The sequence below is a fragment of the Lampetra planeri genome, chromosome 30, assembly GCF_965212315.1.
Source record: "Lampetra planeri chromosome 30, kcLamPlan1.2.h2, whole genome shotgun sequence".
Lineage (NCBI taxonomy): Eukaryota > Metazoa > Chordata > Hyperoartia > Petromyzontiformes > Petromyzontidae > Lampetra > Lampetra planeri.
The window spans coordinates 7,695,785-7,718,884 of NC_136136.1; the positions used below are offsets into that span (position 1 = coordinate 7,695,785).

At 50.3% G+C, this 23,100-nt stretch overlaps 1 protein-coding gene across 1 annotated transcript in view; it reads right to left on the minus strand.

The window, feature by feature from the left end:
• Positions 1 to 4,579: 4,579 nt before the first annotated feature.
• Positions 4,580 to 23,100, minus strand: part of LOC144728719 (neuronal PAS domain-containing protein 3-like) — a 92,245-nt gene continuing 73,724 nt past the window's right edge. The window contains exons 5-11 of the mRNA XM_078608326.1: positions 21,353 to 21,536; positions 18,532 to 18,647; positions 15,670 to 15,905; positions 13,186 to 13,292; positions 9,358 to 9,505; positions 9,077 to 9,192; positions 4,580 to 8,371 (exon numbers count right to left, since the gene is read on the minus strand). Of these exons, the coding sequence (XP_078464452.1) occupies positions 7,032 to 8,371; positions 9,077 to 9,192; positions 9,358 to 9,505; positions 13,186 to 13,292; positions 15,670 to 15,905; positions 18,532 to 18,647; positions 21,353 to 21,536 (2,247 nt within the window). The 3' untranslated portion in view covers positions 4,580 to 7,031. The remainder of the gene's footprint in view (positions 8,372 to 9,076; positions 9,193 to 9,357; positions 9,506 to 13,185; positions 13,293 to 15,669; positions 15,906 to 18,531; positions 18,648 to 21,352; positions 21,537 to 23,100) is intronic.

Genomic DNA, 23,100 nt, shown 5'->3' on the forward strand with positions numbered 1-23,100 from the left:
CCGCATACGCTCCGTCTCCTGGGAGCGGAGGCTATATAAGGCGGTGCGCACAGGCGCACGGGGAGTTGGTGACCAGTGAAGACAGAAGACGGAGGAGGAAGAGATAGGGCCCTGAGGCACCTAGTCCCGCTGTCCTTGTAAGGACCGGGGCCCTGTGTGGCTCAGAGGCGGGACCTTGGGACCCGGGGCCGAACGTCCGTGTGAGGGCTGGCCCGCGGGACCCAGAGGTCGTGACCCACGCCCAAGCTGGGGTGGGTCTGTAGGCTCCACGGACGCTACGGGGCTGGAGTGCCCGTGAGCGTGTAGCGTGAGCCGTAGTAACCACGCGTGTCAAGTGGAATGTGCAGCGTGAGTTGTAGTGACCACACGTGTCAAGTGGAGTGTGAAAAATAGTGACCACACGTGTTATTGTGGAAAGACAAGATTTAATAAAGTGTGCTACCCGTCAAGTGGTTTCCCGCCGTAATTCCGAATACTTCACTACTATTGCCGGTCAGGTGTAGCCCTGCTTGTGATGGGGTTTCCGGATCAGGACCGGCTAGATTATGAAGCTGAATGTCTGGTTTTGGAACTCTTTGTGTTACGTTCACCCCACACAATCGTTCTGTACAATTTTCCCCGAAATTACGTGTAGCTGATATTTGCTTCAATTAGGTGTGCCCTCTTCCGCTTAAAAAAAGGCGCACAAAGCGAAACCGCACGAGACATATCAGTGAATTCAAACCGCATACAGCGAATTTTGTGTAAAAATAGCTTCGCCGCATATACGTTGAAACGCACGAACGGAACCTGCATAAAGCGAGGCAAACATTTTGCTGGCTGCATTCATACATACGTGTTATACACAAGAAACAACGTTATTCGCCAATAATTCAATATTATATTCCCATAAACAGACAGACATATGTTCGTTATTCTGCAAAAAATAGTTTTAGTTCATCATCTTCTTGGCTTCCCGGACCAATATTTCCCTGCAGAATTCGTTCAAACAAGCAAACTCTACACCGGCCATGACCGATTGGGTCTCATCAGCGGAGTGAGGTGTGTGGAGAAATGAAGTGATGATTATTTATTTATTTACCTATACGGTTCTAACAACAACAAGAACAACACAATGCATTTTTAATGTTCCCAGATTTCCAGTTTTATGTTTGTCCTTTGCCTCAAGATAAACCACTCATGCTTCCACGTGTCCAAAACAAACACAACGCCATGTTCTCTGCATTGTAAGTAAGACTCGGCCCCAACATTCGCTTTGTAACACAGGGGAAAAGTTGCACGCATTATAATCCAGAGAATACGGTCCAGTGTATATATGTAATGGGTGCAGTGAGTTTGCACGTTCTCTCCCTGTTCTGCGGGCATTTTCCTCCAAGGTTCTATGGTTACCTTACGTAGAAATTTTTTTTAAACGGTGTTGGTCAAACATCCCAAATGCTGAAAATTACCTGTAAGTACCCAATTGGGATATCGCACAGCAGCTACGTGGGTCTGGCTGCAAACACTTGGCAGGACCCTCCTGATAAAGTGTCTTGAGGCTCAATGATGCTTTTCTGCGGAAACAACCATAAATAAATAAAAATATGTCTGATTCAGTCAGAGGAAATTGTGAGTGGCGGTGGATGGTGGATGAGAGAAAATTGCAAACACAGGTGCTTGCTACTGGCTGCTCTGGCCTTGGTACCAACAAATGGTGAATTTGTTTGAACAGCAAAGGGCCTCTTGAGGCTGAAAGTGGCTGCAGCAGCGCTCGTTGAAGGCCGATCCTTCCCGCGTGTGTTGCTTCGATGTGAGCGCTCTTGAATTGCACGAGTAGATTGTGTGCGTTGGGCCGCTGTATGCACGGCAATAATAGGGCTGCACTGCCTGGTATTTCACGCCTGTGTATTTTATCTAAGCTGCCCTTAGGCACTTGGGTTAATGTCCCCACTAGCAGTAGCATTCGCAAGGCCATCAATGGGCCGTTTGGAATGTTCCTCCAGATGTCGCCAAGATCCGTAGTCCCCTAACCGCGTCATTGTCGAACACGACGATCCGTGAGCTCCAGGTCAGCCCACGTAGGATCGGGTTTCGATCCGGGATCTGATCTTGGAGCCTCACCGGGCAGGGCGAGGTTGAGCCACATCGCCTGCTTACAGACGAGCCGCGTGGCCCGAATAAGCCCAGACGGCAGTGTCGGATGAGGAGGCTCTCCTCCATGTGGGCGAGACCAGCGCGGGACGTCACGGTGACATTTGTGATGAAGTCAGACCACGTGATCCCAAGGATGTGCCATTGACAGTGCACATTAGACGCTTTGCCCACCGTGCCCCAGGTCTCTTGAGCAATGAAGCGCAAACTAGTAGGAGCCGAGAGCTGAGTCTGCCCTTTTGGATCCTTGTGTCGCGTCGACGTGGGGCAGCCGCACCGCCGCTGCCGAGGTGAGCGTGTCGACTCCGTTCACGGCCGGCTCCTCCTCGTGTCTGCGCGTGGTGGCTGTCGCACCCACTGACACGTTCTGCAACTTCGTCTTGGCCCTACTCATGCTTGCCGCTCAATGATAGCGTCACGACAAAGTTCAGTGGGGGGGGGGGGGGGGGTGGGGGGACTTACTTATCGGTGACCGTGCTTTGATCGCAGGCTCTTAGAACAGACGCATACCCAGCCACAAGCCTTTGGAGCCATTGTGACGAATGCGTCTTCTTTGCGAGGCGCGGCATATGGCAGCGTTTTCCAGCGCTAACTGTTATTTATCTGAAAGTTAGCAAAAAAACAACGCGACATTGCCCATAAACGGACAACTTTTTAATGTGCACGGCGCATTATAAATGACCGCGCTGTGTCTTGAGGCGTACGGTTTGAGAGGCGGCGCGGAGATGGAGAGATGGCGGAGTGCGTCGCTCAAACGCCAAGGTTCGCTGAGAGCAGCCCCAGCCAGCCGATGACAATTACCAATCGCGCTGATGAACCCATTAAATTAAAATTAGTATAAATAGAGGAAATATGCTCATTTTGCCTCCGCTTTCTCAGCAAATACGCATTATGTATTGCACAATTAAAATGAGATTCGAATTTTACCTGCAGCGTCGGGGAAATTACTCTGAAAAAAAGTTTCCCAGTCTGTTGTATCATTAAATTGACATTTCGGAAACCTTAAAATTCATTTCAACATCAAGGCAGCTCATTTTTGAAGCTAATTAAAAGTTTTTTTTTTTGGGGGGGGGGGGGGGGGGGGAGGTTGCACATGTGGTCGGGAAGGGATCAAGCACACAGCGCGGATGCTCCCTGGCTTTCCCCAGCTAACCTACGCCTAATTCATCCACACACGGCTCATTAGACAGCTTAATTAAGGCACATTCAGGTGTGCCCAATTGCAGGCGAGAAAATAATTAGCATAATTACATGTAATAAACAAAAGCTGCGAGGGTAATTACCCAAAATTTATATATTAAACCGCTGTTTACTTAAAAGTCAAAACACACGAGCGGCAAATAATCGGGAGTAAAATCGGTTTCTGAAAATCACCGTTCAGCATTTCAGACACGGTTCCAAGGTGCGCGTGATTGGAGCCTAAAGCAGCAGCAGCAGCTCGGCATCTGATGCACGAAATCGTGCCAAGTGGCTTTGAGGTCATTCACTCTCGCGGCTCTAACAAATTTGACCCTCTTACAGCGGTGATTGTAATCACCTGCTAGCCAGTCCATCACAAACCGTAGGCGCGGTTAAATTACCCGAATTAAAGGCGATCGTGTGCAGCAGCTGTGATGTGGAAATAACGGGCGGCATTAAAGCGGAATAATACTCCGTTTTGTTATCGCAGCGGCAGGGGATGAATTCGTGAAGCAAACTATGAAGTCGTGAGCGTCACTATTTGCTACTCACCTGCAAAGTTGTTCTTGATTTTTTTTTACAATCCGTTGCACGTAATTTTTTCTTTTTAAATAAATCATCGTGGATGTATCGCGTATGTGAAACGGAAATGAAAATGTAAAAGTATTTTTTTTGGGGCGTTTGTGCAAATGTGCCACGTGATTGAAGGGTTTCAAGTACAAAGTCATGCTTGACTTACACTCACCTTGGTAATGTGAAAGTTTGGCTAAGGAGCTTTGGCAAGGATTGGGGTTACGGTCAGATTTGTCTCCACGTCATCGTGAATGATTGTGTAAATCAGTCACTGGCAGGAGGAGGATGGGGAGGAGGCATGCAACGTACAGAAGGCATCGTCAGGCAGTGGAATGGATACGCGGCCAGCCTGTTGCCCGTGATCATCGCCAAACAAAATACCCGTGGGTTGAACCGTACTTCGGGAACGCTTTGGTCAGATACCCCGTGGCCTTTTGGGTTTGGCTCACTTTCAATCGACGTCCACCTCCTGGTCACCATGCAGTGGTTTTGTCCTCGCGCGCTAATGATCTCAAGCCCTGGCAATAATTGGGCAATTCTTCTCACGGTTTAACCTCTCGTCTTTCGTCCGACGCGCCACGGCCCTGAAAGTACAGCACGCGCAAGCCAAGAGTGGACACGGTTTGCAGTCTGTACAATATTTTATTTCTCATTTTTTGCTGACATGCGGAACACAGACTCCATACATGCACTTAAAAATAACTTCACATTTTTTTTAGTTTTTCGTCGTTGTTTTTTAAAATACTGATCGCCAGCAGACAGACCCATACAAAGACAATTACGAAAATGTTACCTCAATTAGTTAAATTTAAGTGTGCTTACAAAAACCAGAAACATGTATAAATGTACATCTTTTGTTCCCCCTCTAACAAGCTGAATGAATATTAGCCTCAGTTTGACTGAGTAAGATTTGTACATTGTGTGTAGACGTGGCACCTTCTTAAAACAAAGCAGTGCGACTGGACCAACCACTTATGTACAATTGTAACACCACAACGAGGTCATTTATAAATTAATAAACGTTACCAGCTACCACATCTTTCAAACAATAAACAATTACGGTACATCAAGTCATCACCCTTTAAAAGCAAATGAAAAACTCAAATCACCCCTTGTTCAAACGCCTTCGTATCTGTAAAATTAAGTATGCTTGCGGAAAACTTAACGGATCGTAAAGTGTGAACAAAGAGGCGTGAAGAGCTTTTTGTCCTCTTCAGATCGAGACTAGACCCATCAGCGGAACGAAGCAGCCACTCGCTGTTCGGCGCGATGGTCGTTCGCGGTGGCCTGCAATGATGAATCTTTCAGCACTCTACAAAGGAGACCTCCAGCGTTGATTTGACACGAATGAGATCACATTTCCCGTTGCGGCGAAAGGCCCTTCTTTAGCGCGTTGAAAATGTACAAGTGTGAAATGTTGGGCCTTGTTTGAAATTGGCCTTGTGTGCGTGCGCGACTTTCCCAATACGAGTAGCATTTAATTTTCACAAGTAGAAATGTGTTTGCTTGTTGCGAAAGGAAAATACGTGAACACCATCTGGCAAGCTGATTGTCAAACCCTTCTCTGTCACCAACGGGACGGTTCCTTCTGCAGATGAAGAAAACTAACGCTCTCATTATAATCGTGGACGCCTTCACGTGTAACATCCCCCCTCTGATATACTTTTTTTATTGTCTCACCACCCCTTCATTCTCCCCGTGCCCACTCTGGGTTTTTATTTCTACAACTTTCTGGAGGAACCCTTAAAGATAATGCTTTGCCGTGTGCGTCGCGTGCGCATTGCCCCGCCACCTTGGTCGTCTGCACAATCTTACTTCTGAAGGAACGGTGGTCGTCAACAAAGTACACGGTACTCTTTAACAACACCAGAAACTCGACCTCGGGAAGGACAAAACCAGACACAGATCTCTACCGCAAGATTCAAATCTCTACCGCGAGATTTCGTGTACACGCACACAGACTCGACGCAGCAACGGCTCTCGTAACAAAACCACCGGCAATTAACTAAAGGATGAGATGACGGCTATAAGCGGACAGCACGGACATGGTAAACACCGTAAGGGTACGCAGGTGACACGAGACACGGGCACACGTCGGCGGTGCGCGACGCGACGTTCAATAAAAAGAGTGGGCACACACAAATATTCAAACGGCAATAAGCTAACACGACAGACTTGTGCTAGATCCCGCGACTCCGTAACACGGCACACACATTGCACATGGGCGTATTAGTCACAGTGGCTGCAGAGGTGTTCCGAGAAAGAGTTTTTTGTTGTTCTTGTTGTTTAGTTTTTGTCAAGCCGCCGTGGCAAGAAAGGGCTTCGCGAAAAGCCAGTCCGTCGTGCGTCATCGGGAGGGCGAATACCCCCGGATATTTTCGGGATTTGGGATCAGTCTCTTGGCAGGCTTGAGCTCACAGCACATCCCTCCTGCCGAGCTGGGAGGAGAGAATACGGTAGCGAGACCAAACACTGTTCAACCCCCCCCCCCCCCACGCCGCTCCCAGCTTGAAATGCAATGCGGCAATCGCAGAGCTTGGTTTATATGTGCCCTATGAGCAGCATTCTATTTGCTTGTGATGCAGAGCGTCTGGACTAACAAACGCAGAACTGCGGCCGTGCCTGTCAGGCTGACGTGTTGGTGTTCGTGTGCAAAGAGCATTAACTCGGGTGCAGCCGTCGAACGCTATTTGATTCTGTCAATGTGCAACGCTGCAACTGGTCCAACGTGAGAACCAGAGCCAGGTAGGACTTCCTGAACACAGAGAATGTGTAAGGCCTCTGACACAGTGAGGACAAATATGATAACGAGTTTGTAATTAGGTAATTTGACCTGTGGGAATATAAGTGCCATTTTGAACACAAATACTATATATATAGAGTTGAATTTCCTTTAAAAATTGCCACCGGCATTTAAAACAGCATAAAACTCATCTCATATCGAAAATATACTGGCCATCTAAACGTTTCACATGTTAATGGACCTATGCAATAACCAGGAAAGTTTGACTTAATTTTCTCTGCCATGTAACACATCATTTAGAGTAAAATATATTTGCTTCGACTGTATTCAGCATACGGGCCCCTCTCATAACAAAAGCTTGTAAACACTCCCGCCACGTGTACGCCGCTCCGCGCCCACCCCTCCCCTAGTCCTCCTCGTCGTCCAGCGCATTCGACTGCTGCGCGCCGCCACTGCTGAACAGCTGCAGCGGGATGTTCGCCAGGTAACCGTCTGATGTCACGAACACGGCCGGCAGGTGCTGCTGCCCGCCGCCTCCGGGCGACACAGACGGGAAGGAGGTAGGCACTCCGATCTGCTGCATGCGCTGGTACAGGATCTCCATCGACGCCTTGGCCTCGAAGCCGCCGTAGTTGGCATCGCCGATGTCGGGCAGCCGGTCGCCCGTCGGCCCGTCGCTCTGCGAGTCCGAGTCCTCGCCCTCCTCGACGGCGCCCAGCGTCGGGTCGGCCGGCGCGTACCGGATGGTGCCGCCGGCGTACGTGCCCCGCGACGGTGCGCCGGGGCCCTCGGCGGCCGCCGCAGCCGCGATGCCGGCGGCGGCGGCGGCGGTGGAGGAGGCGTCCTGGGGGAGCTCGAGGCTCTCCATGTCGTACGTGGCGGCGGGGCTGACGTTGGACGGCGCCGGCCCCGGCTTGCCCTCCCTCGGGGAGGCCGAGAGCGGTGGGGAGAGCGGGTCGGAGCCGGCCAGCATCACGGAGGCGGCGCCGGGCTGCGGCGACGCCACAAAGGCGGAGCGCTGGCTGGTGGCGCTGTCCGGGCCGGGCGGCGTGAGCACCGAGTCTGGGATGGCCACGTGGAGGCTCGTCTGCGCCGACAGGAAGTGCTGCTGGGCGTCGGGCGAGGGGCTCACGATGCAGTACGGAAGGTCGTTCCTCGCCATGTCTCGGTTCAGAGGGCTGTCCCAAACGCTGCCGTCGATGAAATGTACGTGCTCCGGCTTCTCGGTCTTTATCTGCCCGTGTGGGGAAGAGAGGCCGGGGGACGACGCGTAAGCGACCGACTCGGCCGGGCTGCACTGCATCTGCTGCAGCAGGCGCTTGCTCTTGCGCCGTTTGGGTTTCCTCTGCTTGAGCGGTTTTGTGGAAGACTGCTCTGGGTGGCTCCGGTCGTTTCCGTTCAGGCGACCTGAGCACATCTTGTCATGGAGGCCTCTTGTGGGCCCGCCGGCCGAGCACTTCATGCTGAGCTGCTCCACTTTGATGCTGGAGGAGCTCAGGCCCAACGCGTATCCGTCCGCATGACCGTTCTCCAACTCGTGGTCCGAGCCGTCCAAAGTTCTCCCGTTCTTCTCGTCATCGTCGTCCTCTTCGTTGTCCTCTCCCTGGCTACTGGCGCCGCTGCTCTCGCCCTGGGTCATGATGGGGTCCACCAGGCACCGGCTGCGGCACAGGGGGCTCGTCCACTCCTCGTCCTCCTCCCTCTGTCTTCTCTGCCGCTTGTGCGGATGCATGGATTCATGCTCGTCTGAAAGAAAACGGCAACACATTTATAACGCGAAAGAAATTATAATTGGTATTTTATCCCCCTGAATTGATTACAATGTTTTGCTACAGGCATCGTGCGGTGCAAAGAAGAATCCTTGTGTTGGAAATCTCGCAGAGCCGTGTGTCCCATGTGTCAGAGAATGGCTGCAGAATGGATTTTTTTCCCCAGGACTGAAATATCCTTCACTCTGCTATGGGATTGTTGATCGTATGAGAGTAAAATGGATATTTTGAATTCTCAGAGCGGGCTTTTATCCAAAGTAAGCGCAAAAACTAACCTTACATGATTTCTCATTTCTCTCGTCATGGACAACTGGGCTGAGACCATCAAATCAAAATATTTGAAGACCTGGTTTATGAAAATACGCGGTTGCTAGGAGTCTAACCCAGGGATTCAGCTGGTTTCGTCCTCTGACCTCTGAGCCATCTGGCCATCTCCACCACAACAGCACCTAAAATACAATAAAATGTGGATTTACCGAGCAGCGTCTTGAACGGGAGCGCATCTCAAGCCGCCGAGCACAAACAGTGGGCAGATTTATTTTTACAGAAAGGAAGCAGCACTGCGAGTCGTTGGCAGAAAACAAAGGGACCGACAGCGGCCTTCGAGCCTGGACAGCTCCCCTCCGGCCGAGGCACGCGTATCCATCCCGACTCTCACACCTTGCCCGACGTCGATCGATACCTGAGTTGTCTTTGGAGTCGGAGTCGGACTCGGAAGGCTCTGCCGATTCGGACGGCTGCCGCGCGTGGTGCGGCAGCTGCTGCAGGTCCATCAGCAGGTCCTTGTCCTCCGTGTTACTATTGACGAGAGAAGCGCGCGGGTAAACCAAAACCGTGAATATCCCAATTCGCCCGTCGATTCCTCCACCTAGGGCACGCTCTATTGCCCGGCGGCTGCTCCGTTATTGTTCCGGGTCGGGAGTAACGTTTACGAGCATGCGGACGTCATAAAAGGCCACGCACCTGAGGATGTAGCTGATCCAGATGACGGTCTTCTCGTTGGCGTTCTTGGTGTTGATGTTGACGGTGGCGCTCGACTGCACCCACACGTAGCCGCCGCCCTTCTGCAGCCAGCGTACGTAGCGCGTCACGCACTGGCCCTTGTTGAGCACTGCGGGGCACAACACGAGCGCCGCTGATGAGCGCCGCCGCTCAGCGCCGCGCGAGACCCCCCCCGGCACGCGCCCCGCGTCGTTGTCGGTGCTGCAGGGCCGCGGTGGCACGGGGGGCAGTGCAGGCGCCCGAGGCCAACGATGGACGAGGGGACTTCAGGCTTCTTCTTCAACTGGCGGCCCCGTGGGCCCCGTAAGGCCGATGAAGGAGCTTAAGAGTGGCCCCGCTGAGCTAGGGGCCCACCGATGTGTAGAGATAGAGATTGGTGAGGTGACAGGGAGTTCGAAATGGGAGATATACATCAGAAAGTTGGGGTAGAGATTTGCCGCCACGTCTACAGGCATTATGATGTCACAACAAAATGGGACGACATGACGTGTAACATGGCCAATTTTATTGTGGCCCACTGGAAAATATAGTTGAAGAACTATGCACTAGATAAGCTTTCGGGTAATCATTGCTGGTAATCGCCACTTGCAACGGTTGCCGGAACATTTGTCATTGCAATTTTTGCAATAAAGACTAAAAAGATTACTCGTAAAATGTACTTCGCTGATCCCCTTGGGCAACTACGAGAATAACTTCCAATCCGTTTACAGGCAGAGGTCACATGACTATCCAAGGTTGTGTGCCCTGTAGGCCAATCACTGTTTATAACACACACTTTCAACAAACTCCGTTTTCATTGGCTAGGCAGACTTCTTGTTACCCTATGCGATTGGGCGGTGCGAACAAAGCGTCCGCCTTAGATTAGGCGGTAAGTTTGGCTTTACCTAACGGTTGACAATGCTGACTACGAACAAAACAAGAGTCAAAGTTGCCTGGAACATTACATTTCAATATAAAAAAACTGTTTATATGCTACATGTATATGTTCTACTTCTTCCTAAGTAGAAACAGAGTTATCAAGCTGCTCAGCAATATGGCTGGCCTGTAATTGATTTCACACGAAAAAGAGTAATCACATGTAACAATTTGTGTTGGAAAAGAGAGAGGGAGGGAGGGGCGGTGGAGAAAATAGAGTTTTTCCTCTACTCCAATTTTTTTCCGTCTCTTTGAAACCCACACACAAACTCAGCACTGCTATCACCATGGCTTCTATTAGCTGCTCTGGCAGGGCAATGGCAAGCGGAGTAATTAAACTGTCACATCATTTAGTGGCGATTGCTTTACAGAAAACCAGCCAGTCGCTCGTGCCCATGGGGAGATGCACCAAGTCCTTGGGTTATTCGGAGAAAATTCTCACCGCTTCTTTGCAATTAATATTAAATCTTACAGCGTTCAGGCTCAAGGTAATTTGAAAAGATTTTCTTCCTGCTTTTAAGTTCTGTTGAGCAAAAACTTGCTTCTATTCCTTCGCCCCAGAATAGAAATAAACCGTGTTCTGCATTATTTATTGCCTAATATGTTGTGCGGAGAAAATATGCAGTGCAAACTTTGGAAGTAATTTATCCCCAAAAAGATTGCATCCCGTGTTACAAACGCCCTGAAAACAGCGCCATCGTAGGCGCAGTCACGAGTAATGTCTGCTTTGGGAGCGGCTCCCTGACCTGTAACGTCGCCCTGGTCAAGGACCATCCGTTAATAGAATGCAAATTGGACACCCCGTTTTGAAAGCCCCATTGCAACACATTTCTGCATAAACCGAAAAACCAATTTGAGCAATTTATTGTAATCAGTGAGAAGTGATTGGCCATTGTATCACGCTAATAGGAAACAAACGGCGGAATCCTGTGTAAACAGAACATTTTCACCGAGGAGAAAAAAAAAACAGATTGAGCCGCACTGAAAATTCAGATGGCAGACGCCTACATGGAAAATTGAATACTTATGAAAATGTTGTAATTTTCTAAATTGAGAATACTTATACGAAGCCTACTGCTGCCCGTCAAAAACAGTCACCACATTTATTTTGATGAAAAAACTAGTTAGTGCGAAACAACTGGGTTATAGCGAAACAACTAGTTAGGGCGAAACAACCAGTTAATGTGAAAAAAACTCCGATACCCAGCATCATCGCCGCCACCTGCGTATTTACTGCGAGACCGTGCGACAGCGCAGGGAATTCTGGGACTGAAACTGCGCGAGAGCCGACGGGCGAAAGTGGCCAAGCCCTGCTCGTTGCCAGTGCTCGGCGGAGATGTTTGCAGCGCGTGGCGCGGTTCCTAACAGCTCTGCGACGTCGGGCACGCAGAGTCGTTCGGCTCTCCGGTGACCCTCGCATCTCCGGAGTCCCCGAGGGGCATCTTCTACCAGCGGTCGGTCCCTCCACCCCCCCCCCCCCAACCGACCTCAGGGTAACAAGATTCTCAAAATTTTAATGACTTTGAAATTCCCGACGTGAATCCCACCGCCGCAACTCCTGTGGCACAGATAAATAAATAACTCGCCGCAAATCCTTGTCTGATGGTTGGATGATAAACCAAAAGTGCATTTTACCACTGCCAAAATGAAGGGATTTCTGAGAACGCTGCAGTGTATGCGGGGCGCGTGTCGATGTCTCGGATGCCCACGTCGCAATTGCAATTCGCCGGAGTGTTGGGCATTTTGGCAAGAATTCTGGGTCCGTAAGCCCGAATGCATCATGAATTTACAGCGCCCAAACCCACACCCACAGAGACCGCGACCGTGGTCAAATGTTCGCTCGTGCTCCGACTGCCAAATTCACAGCGATGCCACCACTGCCAGCGGCCGATGGTCAAATAAAATAAACGGTCACGCTCAGAAATTATCCAACGATCCTTGCTTTGACAGAAAATCTATTTTCATGAAGCTTGTGTTTAAGCGTTTGCTCGTCTGCGGCACTACAAACGATCTTGTTTTCATTGCGGCTTAGATGTGGCATGAGTACGTTTTGGCAACAGTAGCGGCACATGGTGCCCTACTTTAGAAGGAGGCATCGTGGAGAGATTAACGTCTGCAAGGAAGCAGATGGGGCAGGAAGGTGCAAAGCTCTTCCTAGGGATGCCCTGAAAATTGGAATATGTGGACTGACGTAAGAAAACGGGGAGATCAAACCAAAGTCACTTCTATCAGAGCCATGCACACTTTCACCAGATCGCCGCAACACTTACTGCTGTGTACAGATTACTACCACGAAACCGCTCAGTGCTGCTGCTAGACTGCTTCAACTGCAATCTCTGTATCCAGGAAAGCCAAATGATTCTCGAGACTCTCTATCGGCAAGGCCCTGCATTGGGCTGTTTGGGCAATACCTTGTTAGGGAGTCAACAGAGATAACCAATGCACTTAATAATAACCACCATCATCACCATGATCAAGCACAATCAATCACCATAATTCCCATAATCATCATTGCCATCTTTATCTCCTTCATCAATCTCCTTCTGATGAAGTAGTAAACAATTGCTTTTAAATCCAAGTGCAGCTTTCCAGGGTAGGTCACGTGTTGAACGTTTCTGCTCTCAACTCTCTTGCCACGCGTAGATGCCTGCAGCCCAACCCAGCTAGGCAGCCGCACTTGGACTTCAGGCAGCCGCGAGAACTTGGCAAGTGGTTAAATTGACAGTGGAGTGCGCAGGCCGACGCGGCACTCCCGGCGAACGACGACCTCGCGCGACTCTCATGGGCGACGTAGAGATGAGGGGGAGCGGGTGAGCGAGTGAGCGGGCGGGCGGGCGAGTTCACGCAGGAGGGACGGTGGGCGGATGCACTCACAGTCGAGGTGGCTCAGCCGAATGCCCTCCACGTCCCCCGGGTGAATGAAGTGGTAGCAGCTCTTCCCCACCAGGTCCTCCGCGGCGAAGTCTAGATAGTCGCTCACTCTGCATGGGGCAGCATGCAAGGCACATCATCTAGAGTGATCACACGCAACGGCCAACGAATCAACGTAGGACAGAGGTGGACATCGTCTAGAGCAGTGTTTCTAAACCGCGCGCTGCTGGTGCCCCCCGCAAGGCCGTGGGTAGGTTCTCTGTGGAACTGTCGCAGAAACTGACACTTTTTTTTCTTCTTTTTCACGATATGCCATATATTTACTGGCCATTGCGCAACTGTTTTATTTTATTTGAGCCAATGAAAAGAAAGTTGTTTTTTAAGGCTAATTAACATTTTACTACACTTTTAGAGTAGTTAAAATTTAGAAGTATATGTTACGAGCACTGCCTCTGCATTTGCGTGGGATAAAACTTAAGTTAATTGCAAGCTTATGGATTTCTTAGGATTCGTTTAACAACGACACTCGCTGGCTGACCTACTTTCAATCGCAACATCAACAACAACAACAACCATAATACGACATATCACTAACATCCACAGCATTAACAACAATTATATAACACATCAACACTGTTGCACAATGGTCCGCAAAAACACAATTAACTGTTGACAGCGATCGGTGGGCTCAGGCAGGGTTCTCAAACTCCAGTCCTCACGCCCCACCACGGTGCACCAATTGATCAATTTACCTCCGTTCACATATAAGTGAAGCAGTTACCAGCCGCACATGCCTGATGATTGCCAAAATGTTTTCTGCGCGGCATAGTGAGATTCAAATGACGAAATATATTCTGTGTGCATCACGCGTAACATACGGATGGCTCATTTGTATTCCAATAAGAGATCTTGTTTTTTGAATGTCCCATCAATTTACAGGATGAAAAAAAGAAATCACTCAACACAACTGTGTTTTATGCGAGCGGTCACAGAGACAAAGTGAAAAGAAAATTCTTGGCAGTTGGGGAACATTGCAAACAAACAGAGGGCAGAGCCAGCCAGCTGATCAGATCCCAGCCCTGACACTCACCCTAACAAATGAGCTACCCAGCACCGAACACACTGAGCCTTATCCATGACCCAAGCCCCATCTCTGGTTTTGTACGTGAACCCTAATCATACTCGTGATGAGTTCCACAGCCATTCGTAGGAGTTGGGTGGCCTGTTTCCCGAACAGGGAAAGTGGGCCCAGCCCGAATCCTCACGGCAGCTAGGCGGCTCCGACGAGGACATTGTAGCCTGCCTTGGCAAGGGAGCTACACGCTTTTAGTCGATCACCCTCGGGAACAGTCGTTACGTCATTACGTAACGTGGAAACAGGATACGTCGCCAATGGCATCCCAGCCGAAAAGTTAAAAAGGCAAGATTTTAACTTTGAATAATGTAAGCGAACCCAAGCATGCATTCAACCGTGTCTGACAAAAAAATCTGAATTTTGTTCATGTGCTTGTGATACTGCTTTGGCAGTGGTGCACAAACAAAGATAACGATAACTCGACACTTTTGTCAATAAAACTACCACGAATGGAAAACTTAAATATATGAAATAGGTGAATTTTGGTCCCACAAGGCAAGCAGGGAGTGAAGGGGGCGATGGGAGGGAAGGGTCAAAGGTCACGAAGCCTTGACACGACAATCGTGCCGTGCTGGCCCGTTCCTGGCACAGCTTTAGTCGGATTTCCATCGCCTGTGGCAACGGCAGCGCAGGGACTCGGGCGCCGTGGTGGCGAGATGTTAACTCCCTCGCCTGGTATGCAGGAGGTTGTGAGTTCAATCGCGACCCTCAACGCCTGAGTTTGCATGTTTTTCTCCCTGTGGTCGTGTCGATTTTTCTCCGTGCCTTCCGGTTTTTCCCTCCACATTTAGAATCAGCACGCATTTAGAGTATTTGGCTCCTGATATAAATTTCCACATGATTAGCCATTTTGTTGAGCTATAATTAGTGGCCAGGTTGCTCCTGAAAAATATCTGTATTGCTCAGTGGGCCCTTATCTGGTTAAATAAGTAATATTTAAAAAAACTTTTAAAAAAACACGCTTTAATGAAATGTACTAGTAATGGAAGAACTCCACGACTCCAGGATGTGGCTCCGAAGCTTACCATAACGTAAGGGACCGTGGCCAATTACAGCCAACGTCAGTTGACCGTGGACAATTAGACCCAAGCCGAAACATAACATATAAAAAAGAATGTTTAAAAACATATGTTTTATATATTTTTATGATAGAATATAGTATTGTCATCAGTATGACATAAATACACCAAGTTTGCAGTCGATACCACATTGGGAAGTGGGTTAAAATTGAGTTACAAGATTTGAGGATACAACAACGACAACCACAACAAGAAAAACAACAGACAGAGTGAGTTAAATAAAATAACGTAAAAAACGTTGCATAGTTTTTCACGTCGCCTCCGCTCCCCCACCTGTTCTCGCAGTAGAGGATGCGCAGGTCGAGGGAGACCCGCGTCACGAACATGTGGCAGTCGATGCGAATCTCGCTCAGGGTGGGAGGCGGCAGCGCGTGCGCCAGGGCCACCAGGCCCAGGAGCTGGACCGAGGCGCCGCCGCCGCCGCCATCGTCCCCCGCCGGCCCCAACGAGGTCCCGCCGGCCGAGGAGGAGGCCGCTCGAACCCTCAGCCGCCCCACCACGTGGATCACCTGGGCGCGCACGCGACAAACGCTCGCCTCGTCACCGACCCGTTCGTTCCGAATCGTGCTCGCGTACTTTCAGCGAGTGGGGAGTGTGTCGGCTGTCAACGGCTTTACTCATTCCCCAACCCCAACAGCACTCCTCAATGCCTCGATGGCGCATATCTATCCGGTGTATGGATTTGAAACGGGCACTTGCTCCGTGCATGGAGCTATTTCAAATCGTACAGTGGATAGGCAGCACCAGAATGGATTTGCCGATTCATTAACATGTCAAAGCTCAGTTATTTTGGCTGCTTCGTGATATCGACCTCGATCAAAAAGCAAGCAAACATAAACACACACACGCTCGTGCAGGTGATGCATTCCCTGTCTACAAAGTACACGCGAGTTTTTTGTCGGCAGAGGCAGATAATTGGGCGCTATTTTGGCATAGTCACTGGTGGGCCAGCAGTTGGCAAAAAGGAAAAAAATGCAGAGAAATTGAAAGTAGTGCCGAGAGGGCAGAATAAAAGTTGAACAACTTTTTGGCCGATGGACTTTCCGCAGGATTTAATGTTCCAGAATCGCGCTGGCCAATCGTTTGTGCGGCTCATCTGGGACCCACGGGCAGAGCTGAGCCACTTGGCAGGTAAGGGCCTCTTGGCCGCTATCCACACGCTGACTGCCGTCGACCCTCTACGCTGAGTGCATTCACGCGTGGCAACGCAAACTCCGATTGTTACCCAATTCCACGGATTATTGACAGCCGCGGAATGTAAGACCCACCCCCGAGCCTGTGCCTGGTGTCAATAAAGTTACACTGATCTGGTCTCACACACAAAAACACACACTGGGTTATAAGATATAACCCGAAACTTTTACTTTCTCACCTGGTTAAATTAAATAAATAACTGTAAAACATGGGAGGTGAAGTGCATGTTATTATCCTGAGAACAGGGCAGTAGCAAACCTCACGTTAAAAATAAGCCCAAGTTTCAAGCCCAGGGCCCAAGTTTAGCTTGAGCTGTCGAGGGCTGAGCTCTGGAAAATAGTTCATTGCTGCCACCCCCCCCCCCCCCCTTGCTGTTGAGGGTGGAGAAATCATGCCCTGCCCAAGCCTTGTGAGGAACTATGCCGCTGTAATCACCCGGCAATTTATGCCGCGCTTGAGTCTGCGTCAGGATGAATGACCCACAAAATACGAGTAGACGGAACGGCTGGGAAGTGGAAGGATTTTGAACAACAAAGGTTATTCGGAAAACAATGATGAGTAAACGACAGCTAAGGCACAGGGGAAACATTGCAATCGAGCGCAAATGGATAAAACGTCCGGGCAAATAAGTGAAAAAAGTGAAAATGTTGAAAGATAATAATTCCAAACTCAACTAATGCAGCAGGCAGTATTGAAGAACGAACTATTCAAAGCAAAAACAATGTGACAAAGCAGAGAGGGCTGAATGGTAGACAAAGTTATAATGATCGTGCCGTCTGCCATCACGACCGCTGGGTGAAGGGAACGCCAAGCCCTTACTTCTGAGAGCCGCTGACTACTGCCACCAACCCACCCACCAAAACTCAACCACCAAAACCCAACCACCCAAACCCACCCGTCCACCCAGCAGCTATTACAAACGTATCAATACAGATAAAGCCGTGCTTTGCATTCAACTTTCAGTAGAACGGTGTGTGTGTGTGTGTGTCGTGAAAGCTCCGTATGGAAGACATTCCCGGAAAAGTGACCGAGGACCGAGGAAGGGCGGCCTCTGCCATGCTGGGCATATGCGAGGTCACGCCCGAGTCTGACAGGTCGCCAGTGTGCGGCCGCACGTGCCTCCAGAGCCGCACAAAAAAGTACAATTCGCTTAAGAAGCGTAATTGAATAGCGTCGAGAGAAAATGCAGCGTTACGCCGAATTAAATTACATTTCAACGACTGAATAAGTTGCTCCAACATGGCTCATTAAGCAATCGCCTCACCATCCACTCTGCGTAGTGTCAAGCAGCAGAGTGGCAATTATTAAGGCTATTTCAAATTAAGCGACGCCACCAGTACACGGCGTGGTAACTAATTCTGCAGGGTAGGGTTGGAAGTGAGAAGGAGCTGAGAACTCGCTGAGAAGTTCCTTCAGCGGGGAGCAGCGGAGCGTGGCCGGCACGGGCCCTGGTCAAGATTCAAGGTCGCTACGACATCGTCATGGCCAAAGCATTCGATGCCACCAACCCTCGCCACGCTCGCTGCCCTCCTCCGGTTCCCGCAGCTGCTGCAGAGTAGAGATGCCACCACCAAGATCTAACCCTAACCGCATCCCACCGTCAGCTCTTAGTTCTTCCACCTTGGTCACGAAACTCGCCAGAAACTGTATTCCACTGCCGGTCTCCTCGATCCTGCATAAGTGTCCCACCCAGCAGAATCAATTTTGCCAAATCCCATCCACAACACTCATCTGCCACGTTCTCTTCCAGACCTTCTGCATTGTGAATTATTTTTTGCCACAAAGTTCTCTCTCTCTCAGACGCCTGTGCTCGAATGAAATAGACCCCCACCAGTCCAAGTTCTACCTCTTCTTCGTAGGCCACTGCCTGGACCCATAAGGCCCACGGGCCCCGGTGCAGTTACGCTGCCTGCACTCTCGGCGCGCGATTCGGACACTGACCTTGTAGCCAGACGACTTGACGTGCAGGCCGCGCTTCGTGAGCGTGGATTTCATGCGGATGAAGAAGGAGCGATCCAACCCTTCGCTCACATTGATCAGAGGCGGACTGCTCAGTTCTGTTGGGGCAAGAGGCGTACACCTATTAGTTTGTCTTGCAGCAGAAAAAAAACACGTGTATTCTTTGAGCCACTTTGCAAGAACTGCGGTACTTTGGTAACATTTTCCAATGGATTCCTTCCCATGCTGCATTCACAGAGTCCGTGACGGATTTTTTTTTATTTGTGTATTTGTTTGGTTTCTCGTCATCAAGCCGAGGTGGCATCCAATCAGAGGAGGTCACTTAGGCGTACACACGGCACACCGATGATGAGGCATGCGCTACCTCGCGTGGACGTTTATTTATTTATTCGTGATGAAATTGCGACGCAGAAAAAGTGCAACTTCCTAAAGTTGCAATGTAACACAATCTACATTTAAATAGCGTCTAAGTGCAACTCTCATCTCCAGATGCACGTGAACACAAATGGGGTCTCAAGTGCTGACTTGAATAAGGACAGCAACAGAGTTTCAACCGCACCAATTTCAAGCGGAATTCCAGACCCCAGGAGCAGCAGTCGAGATGGAGAGAACTCCCATAAAATGTTGCAAATTAAAATAAAAAAGCAGCATGTTGAAAAATAACATTTTCATCAACTCTTGTACGTATTAATAAAAAAACAACATCCACATGCCAACAAATGAAATTCTTGTTCGATTCAGATACCCTCGTTTGTAAAAATGACTAAAGTGACGATATTGCAAACATTGTTTTTATTTCCATGCACATCCTGGAAAAGGCCCTCCAACAAAGAAAAGACCTTCGAATGTTTCTCTTCTGCGTGTCGGTTTACTTCCAGCGCGCTTCCGTGACGATCAAAATGTTGATGGCGCAATGAGCGCCGAGTAATGACATTTCCGCGGCAGGGATTGCGGGTGGAAAGGTTGAACCCTCGGGCACTGGTGCACACGGACACGGGATTTTCCGTAAACAAAATCCCGTTCGAATTAAAACGACACGGAAAAATACTCGGCATTTTGCCGGGGCGGCGTGTTTATTTCATTATCTTGCTCTTCTAATTTTGGGGGGGCGAATGCCAACGCGAGAACCATTACCGCGGTGCGTCGCGCGTCGCTCCCAAGTCGGAACGTTATTGAAATGGGTGAGACCGTAATAAACTAATCCCAACTTTTAATGCCGATTAAGCCATTTGAATGCGCCGTCTTAGCACGGGATCCAAACGGCAAGCACGCTCGCCCGCGATTGTTAACGGTCACCTGCATTTTAACGTAATTGCCTAAATTAATGCCAGGATTATATGCAGACACGTTCTAATTGGGAGAAGGGGGGAGAAAAAAAAAGGCCGATTAATTTATATGCAAATGAAACCGATAAAACGGTAAGGCAGGACTAGTTATATCTTAAAATACTGCCCCTGAGCCTCGTAATCAGAGAAACCTTGGCTTGGCTGACCTTCATAAGCTGGCACCTTTTGCTAAATTGGAAAAGAACGATCAGCTCTGACAGCCGGCAGTCGCTGGACGGTGGAGAAACGGTGGGTGGGTTTGTCTGCCAAGGAGCCACGGCGATTATCAAATTTGACTTCGTTACCTGCCCACGGCAGGCGGGCAGCATCGCGAGCCCTCGCTGATCGTGACGCCGCCGTCCTTACGAACGGAGCGAGCGATGACCGGAACAAAAGGTCAATTTCCGGCGATTTCCATGGAAGCTTTTCACGTAGACGTGTGCCATACTAATGTGGATTTTTTTTTACAAATAGCCTTGCGATGTGGTTTGCTTTCAAGTAACAGCTAGTTGTTGGGATATGCAGCGGACATGTAGCCTTGATGCGTTTTCATAGATGTGTCGCCATCATTTTGAGAACGGCGTTCCAAAATAGCAGCTTGTGGTCTCTGTACGTACGGTCTTGACAAAAACGTTTTAAAACTGCCAAGGTAAGGTGTTTGTTTTGTAAATAACATTGCTTTAAGTAGAATGGTCAGCAAAAAAAAGTCAAGCGACTGAGCCAGGTGATGGAAGGACAGCTGCTCGCCCCTGAATGTCGAGGTTCGCAGTTCGCAAACCCAACGATTTCCTGATTTGTCATTTAATGAGCGAATTTAACCAAGTATTTATTTACGGCACTGATTGGCGTCTTTGCTGGGTTTTTTTTTTGCGCAGCCACATGTTTGCATGTGTATAGGTGGAACTTCCGTTCGAACCAGAGACAGCACTTCGCGTTAACTGGCTTGCTATTCATTTATAAGCGCTGCATGTCTCGTTTGCCCACGGCACAAGCGAGCCATGAAGCACAACCGCCATATGCTGTCCGGTGCGAGTTTGGGTTGCGACGCGCGTCGTTTCTGCTCTATGTCCGACGTTTTGCTCCACGTGCTGGGAGCTTCTGCAGGAACTAAGCCAATTTCCATTCAACTTTAGTTCCTGAAAAAAAAAAAACCTTCCAGTAAAATGTTGAACATCGCGAACGGAAGTCGAAGATTTTAGCTCGCGGACGAAGCTCCCGGCACTTGGGAGAGAAAAGTCGGACATCGTGCCGAACGACAAGCGGCATGACCCAAAAAAGAAAACCATCGGAGAACTGTACGGCAGCGTGACCGGTACATCCTGAGCGGCAGTGCAAGCCCGGTTCGTTTCATTTTCCCATCCTGCTCCTTCTAAACGCAGCGGTGTGTCTTGGTGCCGGCATGCAAGGTGTGCTAGAGGGCCCCCCTTGAGCTGCTGCTGCTGCTGCTGCTGTTGCTGCTGCGATGAGAGGCTCCCCACCTGGGTCCAGGCCGTCGGCCTGCGAGGAGGAGGAGGCCGTGCTGGCCGCGTCCTCCGCGGCCCCCAGGGCGCTCTGCGAGGGGGTGCCGGGCCCAGACGGCAGCTTCATGCCCAGCTGCTCCGCCAGCTCCCCGCGGTCCGCGGGGTGCACGTACTCAAACGCGCTGCTGCCAGCCATCTCCACCTATGCACGCACGCATGCACACAAGACAAAGATCCAGCATGTAGCATTTAACGGAGCGTTGGGGCAAGTGCTGTCAGCCAGAATCACCTACGAAGGCCGGCACGGCACACGATGAGGTGAGCAGTCAATACCACATGCGGCCACCTTTGCCTCCCTAATACTGATGTTTACACACCACATCAGGTAGTAATTTAAAGCTGGGTCTACTGAGGACTAGTCAGATATTCATCACCGATGTGGCAACCGAGATTGGGTGGCCGGGCTCATAAAGCGCAGTGTGTTAACCACTACTCCACTGCTCCCCACCTACAAAGACAAAGATATCCACCACCACAGGCGTACACGCGTAGTGCCACACGCTAACCACCATGCACAGCATATGCGATTTGAGCGAATCGCATTGCCGGTGAAAGAGCAGCAGGCAGGCTTGAGCCGAACGAGTCGCTTGACGGCGCGATGGCCTCGGCGGTCGAGACTCACGACGGAGTGGCAGCCAAAGGAGGTAGCGTGCCCAAGGAGGCATTCAGCGCAAGACGGGGTGATAAGATTGGCTCGGTGCACAGGAGTCAGACGGATTGTACTCGTGGGAATGTGATAGGAGTGGATAAGATCATGGCTGATCATGATAATGAACAGGTTAATGAAAAATGGAAATGAACCCATTTGTCATTGCGTCAATTGACCGAAGGGGCAACGTTTCGGGAATTGAACTCAGGTCACCGGGTTCGTGGTGCGGTGCGCTAACGACCGCGCCGCCGCAGCCTATCACGAAGTGAAATACACAATAACAAATACACATGTACAGCTCCCCCCGCACTCGTCGGTTAAATTACGTGTAATTTATTAAGCAAGTTCAGAGCCCGCTGAGATTAATTTTCTAGTTGGCAAAGGGTTTATTAAAAATCTGCGGTTTAATTACGGGCAATTTTAATGTGCCAGGCACGGGGCTATGACGCGCGGACACATTGGCCTGCTCGGGGGTCGCGGGGTGAAGCGGCGCGTTTCAATAACACGAACCGCGGCTTCAACAATGCAATCACCATCCAGTTTATGTCAGATCAGGGGGACACCCTTCTCATTGGAAAATAGACTAATACACTATTAATAAAACCGCTCAATGTTGCGCTGATTAGATTAGTTTCCACTTTAGAATAGACGAGAGTGTGCCCCGTAGCGATCTCAAGCGCTAAGTGCCGAGGGTCCCTCCAGTGGTGCCGTGCTCGACGGCCCCCCGCACCGCTGCGCCTGCCGCGCTCCGTCTCCGTGCCGCCCTTGCCGCGGTGGACCTGCCGCGCGGGCGCTCTCTCGGCGGGACGATGCCGACCTGATGTGCCCATGGTGGTGGCACGGCGTCAGTGGACGTCCCGCACGGAGCGCTGGGAGTGAAGGCAAGGCTTTGCTTGCCACTGGTGGTAGTGGCAGTGGCGGTGGTGGCGGTGGTGGCGGTGGTAGCAGTGGCGGTGGTGCTGGGAGTGGTGTTGGCAGTGATGGCAATGGTGGCAGTGGTCATGCTGGTGGCAGTGCTGGCGGTGGTGGCGGTGGTGGTGGTGGCGGTGGTAGCAGT